At 33.0% G+C, this 8,286-nt stretch overlaps 1 protein-coding gene across 5 annotated transcripts; it reads right to left on the bottom strand.

Annotated features, from left to right (window-relative positions):
- Positions 1-2,812: 2,812 nt before the first annotated feature.
- On the bottom strand, positions 2,813-8,023 carry LOC142174855 (uncharacterized). Of its 5 annotated transcripts, XM_075241236.1 has the most exons (7): positions 7,923-8,023; positions 5,563-6,397; positions 4,693-4,818; positions 4,363-4,605; positions 4,110-4,213; positions 3,325-3,381; positions 2,813-3,147 (listed from the first exon to the last, which is right to left on the bottom strand). In XM_075241236.1, the coding sequence occupies exons 4-7, from the start codon at positions 4,478-4,480 to the stop codon at positions 2,908-2,910; spliced, it is 519 nt and encodes a 172-aa protein (XP_075097337.1). In that variant the 5' UTR covers positions 4,481-4,605; positions 4,693-4,818; positions 5,563-6,397; positions 7,923-8,023; the 3' UTR covers positions 2,813-2,907. The 5 variants fall into 5 exon arrangements, with proteins under 5 accessions (XP_075097337.1, XP_075097333.1, XP_075097334.1 ...); XM_075241232.1 differs by having other exon boundaries at positions 2,813-3,381; XM_075241233.1 differs by having other exon boundaries at positions 2,813-3,381; positions 4,693-4,767.
- Positions 8,024-8,286: the final 263 nt, after the last annotated feature.

Here is an 8,286-nt window from a genome sequence, read left to right as displayed (position 1 = left end):
CATGGATACGCATGTAAGGAGAGAGTTATACGTAAATATAACCCAGTAAGATCATCGACTCGCCACTCTAAATACATGTGGAACAAGTGTTACAAAATACAAACACACAAAGAGCACAAAAATAATATGCACAAAAAAAATTTCACCATATAATTACTCTATAAGGTCTAAACAATTATTCAATAACAACACTATTTATATCTCAACACAATCTATATTAAGGACTAGTCATTAACGGCAGTGCAGGAAATTAACCAAACACTTTGACGAGTCCACGACAGCATACACAATGCCCCAAATTTATAACGGCGGCATACACAATGTCTCAAAATATGTTACGGCAGCGAAGGAATAAATTCTAATGCCCCAATGACATTGCACGAGGCTATGCCACATCACAAATCACTCATTAAATAATTTTATCATTTTACAAAATAATATATATTTGTGGCTGGTCAACGACCACCGATTCTGCCAAGCGCACGCTTGTCCCAACACATGGGCCGGGCAGAGAAAACACACTTTCAAAACGAATTTTAGAAAAGCAAGTATCAAAGCTTAAAGTCTCATTTACCTTTCTAACGGGAAGTTTCCCAATCTTGCAACGTCTAGAACACCAATCAATCAGCCTCAATGACCTCAATCTATATAAAATATTAATTAACAAGATCAATTATGCTAATCGGGTCAAATCTCAATATCCCTAACATTCAAGGTTAGAGTTGAATCTGAATATTCAGCCTATTAAATACCATATTTTTATAGGTAAAGACATATCCTAATATCTCAATCTAAACTCAATGTTTAATATACAAGTCCAATATATCGACATTCAAGTCCAAAAATCATAATTATGAGGTATGCAAAAGAAATTAGAAAATCGACAGTATATGTATGGTTTAGGTTCGATCAGTTCTAAATTTGCACATCAACTTTGCTGATTTCTCCATTGAAATCTTATTTTTATTTCCAATCCCATATTACCCATCATTGCCTACTCATTATATTTCCTAATCTTTAATATATATAATTGACTCATTATTTTTACTATCATTAACAAAAGAACATCACTGCAATACATACATGTAGAGTCAAAATCTATGCTATTGAATCAAAATAAATACCTGAGTCTATAAATTCTTACGTTGTCAGTTCACTATTGCCGCAGCAACTCCCGGGAAACCCGTCTCTATGAGCTGATAATCCCTTGTCAATTATAAGCCCTAATGTACTTAACTCCTACTACAATCCCATATGCTGGCATTAACCTATTGGGCTTGAACCACTTGATAAACTTTTACATATTACTTAATAAATTAAGTTACTTACCTTATTTATAATATGTAATTGACCCACTAGCCACTTATTTAATATACTATATTATATATAATAGTAAATTCTCTTCCACTAGCTTAGGCCTAATAACTATATTAAAAGAAAAGAAGTTAATTCTTCAATCTCACAATTAATAAGTATATCAAAATATTTCGGGTTATTACAACACCATAATAATTAATATCTCCAACTTGGTTGCCATCACCACCTTGAACCCACACCCCGTTGTTGTTGCTATTTTTATTCTTAGATCAATACTCTGTATGGAACTTATAACCATTCACTACGTACTTAGACATTGTTGTGACCTCAAGCCCAGGTCCCCAAGATATATCTATCAAAAATTGATTTACACCATTATTTGGATCATTTACCTACATAGTGTTAAAAAAATTCATAAGTTAGCATAACTTACAAACATTAGTTACCTACATAGTGTTAGAACATTATCAGGATAAACTTACAAATTGTTTGACCCACGTATCAAATCTCGTATATACAGCATCATGGCCAAATTGACCCACGAAGTGACTATGACACATCAAATATTTTTAGTAGTTGCATCGAGATGTAATCACAGTAAATTTTATATTTTAATAACTAATAAATCAATACTTACTTGAGAAATGGTACAACTTCGGGACAATTTAGCAACAGATGAAGTGTAGCTGACTTGTACTCCATACACTAGAAGAAAAATGTCGATTACATGGGGATTTTCCTAAGGATAATATAAAAATATCCGCAGGAAATATGATTTGCTGCGGAATTTCCTACCAAAATAAATCCGTTGGAAAAACCTTCGTAGGTAATTATTACCTACGAATTAAAATTTCCCCAGGTATATTACCTGGGGATTTTGTGTCCCCGTGTAACTTACTTGCGGATTTATCAGCGAAACATATCAAAAAAATCGCAGGCGTATTTTGGTAAAAATTCGTAAACAAAAGGATTTTTCTTAGGAAATTATGTAGGAAGAAATCCACAGGTAATTCCCCATGAAGATCCTCAAGTAAGTCCGTAGGAAATTTTGAGGTGAAAATTTATGGACGAAAGGGATTTTCTTGTGAATATTTATGAAAAATATTCCGCAGGAAAATTCCTTTAAAAATCCCAAGTAAAATCCGCAGGAGTATATTTTCGCAAGAAAATTCCCATGAAATATTTGCATGTAAAATCCCAGTAAAATTCCCAAGTAATAATTCATAGGTAAATCACCATGTAAAATTTCCAACGAAACAAAAGAATTATTTGAAATCCCCAAAAAAATCCATAAGTGATATCGTAGGAAAATTCGTATGTAATATTGCATATAAAATTAACGCGTTTCAAAATATTTTCCCATAAAAATTCGCAAGTAATCTATACATTTTTAAAATATTTTTTTTATTTAATCTAGCTTATATTCTTACAATTCACCTATATTATCACAATCATTCCACACATGTCTAATATAATTATAACAAAGAAAAAAACATAATTCATAACATTAATATTAATAACATATAATCCTTCATCAAAAAGCAAAATATCCCAAATATAAAACTTAATAGTCTAATGAGCATCTCAATCCTAATTATAATCACTTTCATTCACGTTACCAAGGTTAGAACCACTTTCATTCACATTATCAAAGTCATTGTCACTTTCATCCTCAGATCCTTGATTGTCTTCTTGAGATGATAACTCATTTGAAGAAGATGCATTGAAATTCACGTACTTCTTCAATAAGTCTAATTCTTTCCTCATCTTTTTGTTTTTGCGCCGCTCTTCTTGCAACTGAGCATATAAGTTAGCATTGGAAGCATGCACCTGAGATTTAATCATCTCGTCAATTTCTCCGGGTAAAGTAGATGTTGAATGCTTAAGTGCTTTTACAGATCGACCCAAGGAGCCAAGGCCCGCAACCCTTCCTTTTTTCTTTCCACCAACTGATTGCACCCAAATATCCATTTCACTTAATTGGCTTGCTGAATTAGTGTCACCTACCTCAGTTGATGCACTTTGAGAAGCTGATAGTTCTTGTTTCGTTCTTTCAAAATTATTCTGCATCAAAGTAAGTTATTTGAGAAATTATATAATGCCAATAAAAGGAAATGTTTTACAAATGTAAATAGATGATGTAGATAGAGAGTGGACATTGGACACGCTGTGCTAAGCTAGCACTCTGTATAAAGCATTTCACAGATGAGTATTGTGCGTGAAATATATGGAACCAGGCAATTAAAGAAGAATATTAAGCGGCACTTTCTCCACGGTAAAGCACTGTTGTATTTTGTTCTATGTAAATAAAGTTCCTTTCTCAATTCTCATCATCCATAACTTAAAAAGTTATGTCCATAACGATAGTACATGAAGTAAGCCTTAGGAAATATACTTAATCTAAGCAAGAAGGCCAAAAAGTTTGATAAGGAAGAATGAACAACCACCAGTACAATTGCAATTGCAAGTTTGCAACAGTAGGTCAGCAACAGAATTCATTAAAAGGAAATCATTTTAAATTTCTAACGAGCAGCAGGCCAGCATCTAACGAGCAGCGGATTCAAGTTTACACAGAATTCAGAAATAACGTGTGCTCTTGTTGAGGTTTAGTTGAGCAATTGTTTGATCTGAAAATTGAACTCTATTTTAAGATATAACGGACTTTAAACTTACTATCTAGTTTCATAATGGCACTAAGGTAGTTCAATTTTAAACCCTTGGCATATCTGTTTGTATCATAATGTTGTCACTGAGGTAATGCTACGGAAAAAAGTAAAAGAAGGAACACTTACATAAGCAGCTTCAGCTTTCTCATTTACCCAACATTTTTCATTTTTTGTGTGATGAGTCTGAAAATAAAATTCGCAATTGAAGGTTCTTTTCCGGTGGCTTCTTTCTGGAAATAAAGGAAAATACAATATTATCAACACTGAATATGATGTTATTTTCTTGAAGAAATAAATTTAAAAAGATATATATATATATATATATATATATATATTACCATTCTCTTCCAAATCACCACTCGATGAGATATACAACCACCTGTATGAATTGAGGCGCCGTCATTTGAATTACGATTCTTTTTGTTATGTTCGGACTTTGACTTAAATTCAGGAGACTCCCAATACTCCTTCATCTCTTTGAATACATCATCCCCCATCCAATTTGGTTTCACAGGCAAGTTTTTCTAATATCTTGAAAAAGTTGGGTCATTCTTGCCGCTGCTCTTTTCTCAAAATTGTCCAGTATAGCTACATTATACTGAGGTAGCCATTTGAATTTCTTCTGCATGTATCAAATTAAAATTGCATTAGCCATACAATATCATACCAACAATATTTGAATATGAACCAGATTATAAATTTCCTTAACCTGAATTCCTCAAACCACATATCGCGAATAGATTGTGAGAACTTCTTCCAAGAAGGTTTAGCTAGCTCAAATTTACTACGAATGCAAATAGCAATACCTTCAATAACTGGCTTATGAGGATCAAACCTACATAAAGTATAGTAGTTATACCAGCAGATAATTAAAGGAGTTATCTGACAGCAAACTCCACTAGTACAGTATTAAGTTTCCAGCATATGTTATCATTTGTTAGCTTTTCAGACTGGAATTCACATAGAATAGAGCACAGTAACATATTAATAGTAGTACATATGCAACTGACACTTACTACCGAACAAAAATTAAAGAACTGAAGTTTAAGACACAGCGTGATCTATATCAACAACCATAAAAAGAAGCAGCACTAGAATTTTGCCGGTTTAACACTTGAGCTGACACCCAACTCCTCGAGCTATGATATTGAACTCCAATATAAAGATAATCATCAATATCTAACTTTAATACCCACTCAATCCACTGAATGCAAGTAAATACAGAAATTCTGCAATTAAGTTTTTCCAGCATGCAGAACTAGTAACACAATTATCAACTCAAAACCTCAGTTAGAATCCCTCTGGCTAGCAAATAATTCATACAGATATACAGTATGCATTTATCAGATAGAATAACATCAATTCAACTCAGCTCACCAATAAAACTCGAGGAGCATCTGGGAATATATACATAATCAATCTTCCAATGCAAAGGCTGTTCTATAGTATGACATATGGGTTCACGTGAATCCAATATATATATATTATACACACACAAAACAGTGTATAAGTCATGAATAAAAATGTCGAATCTTTCACTCTTTTATATAATAATAAAAATACAAGTTAGTATAATTACCCATCCGCTTCAGGTTTAATCCACATTCGATGCTCATCATCGTCATTGCCAACCGTACTAGATGAGGTGGCTGGAGTCATATTGGCCGGTGGAGACATCATCGGTTCAGTTTCTTGATTTACAAGTTGAGATTCATTAGATTGAGGTTGAGATGTAGTGTTATGAGGCTGGGATTGACTGACTTCAAGAATAGGATGAGGCAGAGAAGTGTCATTTATATGAAGTGGACCAGTATGAGATAGGCGCGGTCGTGGTAGTATTATGGGAGGAATAGATCCAGTGACAACTCCGAATATTTACATCCAGGCCATAAAGGTTGTTGAGCTGAATTCAACATTTTGTAAAACCTGGTAGCATCCATAGTCGGGGACTCTTCTATATTGGGTTCAAATTGATGCCCAAATTGTACACCAGCAGCATCATAAATCATACTTTGATATCTATTTACATGTTCATAGTCTTCCCCAGGAATATTACTTTGACTGCTTGAAGGTATGTCAAAGTTATACCCTTGATGACTACTCGAAGCACCTGAATAGATATGTTCATTCAAATCAACTGGAGGTGCTTCCTCTCCGTGCGATATCCAATACCAATATCCTGGCGTGAACCCTTTTTGAAAAACATGCACAATAACTTCATCGCATTTTAGGTGCTTCATATTTTTACAACGCTTACAAGGGCACCTTATGACTCCCTCGGACAAGTACTTAGGTTGACTACAAGCAAATTTAATAAACTCATCCATGCCACTTAAAAATTCATCTGTATATCCCGCTCGACGGGGAAGAAGTCTACTTTCCATCCATTTTCGATGCTCGGGAATTTTCATTTTCTGAACCAAAAGACAAATATAGTTAAAAATATAGATAATAGCATTTAGGCACTAGACATAAAGCAGTTAGTGTTGGAATTCTTGGCTGCCCAAAAAACAGGCCCAGTCTCATGAAATTTACATGTACTGACATGCGTACATCACAACCTAGTTCTGGCAGTCCACTTAATCTACTTTTACTCCCTGTTGTGCTTTTAAAAGATTGTATGGTTTGCACAGAAAATGCATCCTCTAGTCAGGCAACACGAGTTTTTTAGAGAAATATAAACACCACAAATATGTGTGTGTAAGATCAATGTGAGTATAATAAAAATAAAAAATAAAAAGAGCTAACCAGGTGGGCAAAAGATGAAGAGTAAAATGTAATATAGCAAAAACTTTTGAAGAAAAAATAAGCCATGTGGCACTTAACACTTCAATTACCACTAAAAATATCACCACAATTCATATTTGCTTCTTCTATCTGTTATTTAATCCAATAAGAAAAAAGCACAACTGCATATCTAACATATCGGTCAAAAATTAATCAAAATATAGTGCACATGGCAAGCATGGTCTGCTTTCAGCATTTTTAGGCAACAAATGACCAAAGCAATGTAAATTATTTTCACTCTCTAGTCTAGAAGCATTGTGGCAGAAGATTGGTCTACCTTGGATAAACTAAAATCATGTGAATTAAGATATGCAGAAAGAATATCTAATATATTATTAACCAATATTTTGTTCCCCAATTATAGATAAATATACCTAAATATGTAATCTACATAGGATGTGTAAGGTTCATGAAGCATTACCATGCAAAAAAAAATTCTATTACAAAGTATCTTTGCTGCACTACTAAAAATTCTTAACTCCAAGGATAAACTTCACATTTTAGCAATGGAAAATATGAGCATCCTCTAACCAAAATAAATAGAAGAAAAGATAAAGTTCTAGGACTAAGTAAGCATTAGTGTTTTACTTTTATAGTTCTAATATTCAGTTTCTATGTGTTGGATAACAAGATATGCAAAAATAATTGCTAATCAACAGCAGTCTTGCTTTTTCACACAATAATTGGTTTTGAGGGCTATCAAAGATTGGTTTGGTAATTGCTACAGCAGAAATTGCCTCAAAATCTGGCTTCTAATTCAACTTTGTTGTTGGCCACGGAGAAGATAATGTGCCACTAGTATCTGAATCCTACAAACTCGATGTACTTGATGATTTCCTAACTCAGAATTGATGATGCATAACTTTAGATTATGCATCTTTTGAAAACTAAAGTTTTCTAGATTGTATCCTAAAATTCTCAGTCTTTTCTTTCGTAAATTAGAAATTTCAATCCCTAAATATATATATATAAAATAATCAAGGGTGATGAAAAAACCTAGAAATTCATACTCACTTAGCCAAAGAATGGGATGAACAAAACATAGACGATTGGCCAAAGCAGTAATTGAACATCAAAATAAAAAACAAAATTGACCAATATTTATGATTCCATAAAAAAGATAAAGAGATAGAGAAAAGGAGAGAGGCTTACGGGTTTAGAAAAAATGGAGGTGACAGAGCTTAGCGAGTGGAGGAGGCAGACAGAGCAAAAGCACCGGCGAAAATTTCCCCCCTTATGTTCTCTCTTTTATTTTCAGTTGTAAAGAAATATGTATATACTAAAGCTTTTATTATTTTGGAAGTAAATTATGAATAAATTTTTAAAAGTTGATTATAACCATAAACTTTCAAAAATTACTTTTGTAATTTTAAAATTTTAAATATGATCATATATGTCATTTGAACATAACAAAAGATAATTTATATTTCTTAGAAAATGAATTCAATTGTTTGAATAAAAATATTTTATCCCGATAATAATGAATTTTTTTTTGTGGGAATGTCATATCAAATTT

This window comes from Nicotiana tabacum, chromosome 20 (assembly GCF_000715075.1).
Source record: "Nicotiana tabacum cultivar K326 chromosome 20, ASM71507v2, whole genome shotgun sequence".
In the NCBI taxonomy this organism is placed as follows: Eukaryota; Viridiplantae; Streptophyta; class Magnoliopsida; order Solanales; family Solanaceae; genus Nicotiana; species Nicotiana tabacum.
Note: the sequence above shows the minus strand (reverse complement) of the source record. Positions and strands in the feature narration are given on the sequence as shown.

Bases quoted from the DNA above. Each gene is read 5' to 3' on its own strand.
- LOC142174855 (XM_075241232.1), bottom strand. From the start codon at position 4,480: ATGGGGGATGATGTATTCAAAGAGATGAAGGAGTATTGGGAGTCTCCT. The intron at 4,214-4,362 runs GTGGTTGTATAT...CTTTATTTCCAG, and splicing joins CGGCGCCTCAATTCATACAG to AAAGAAGCCACCGGAAAAGA. The intron at 3,382-4,109 runs GTAAGTGTTCCT...ACTTTGATGCAG, and splicing joins AGAAAGCTGAAGCTGCTTAT to AATAATTTTGAAAGAACGAA.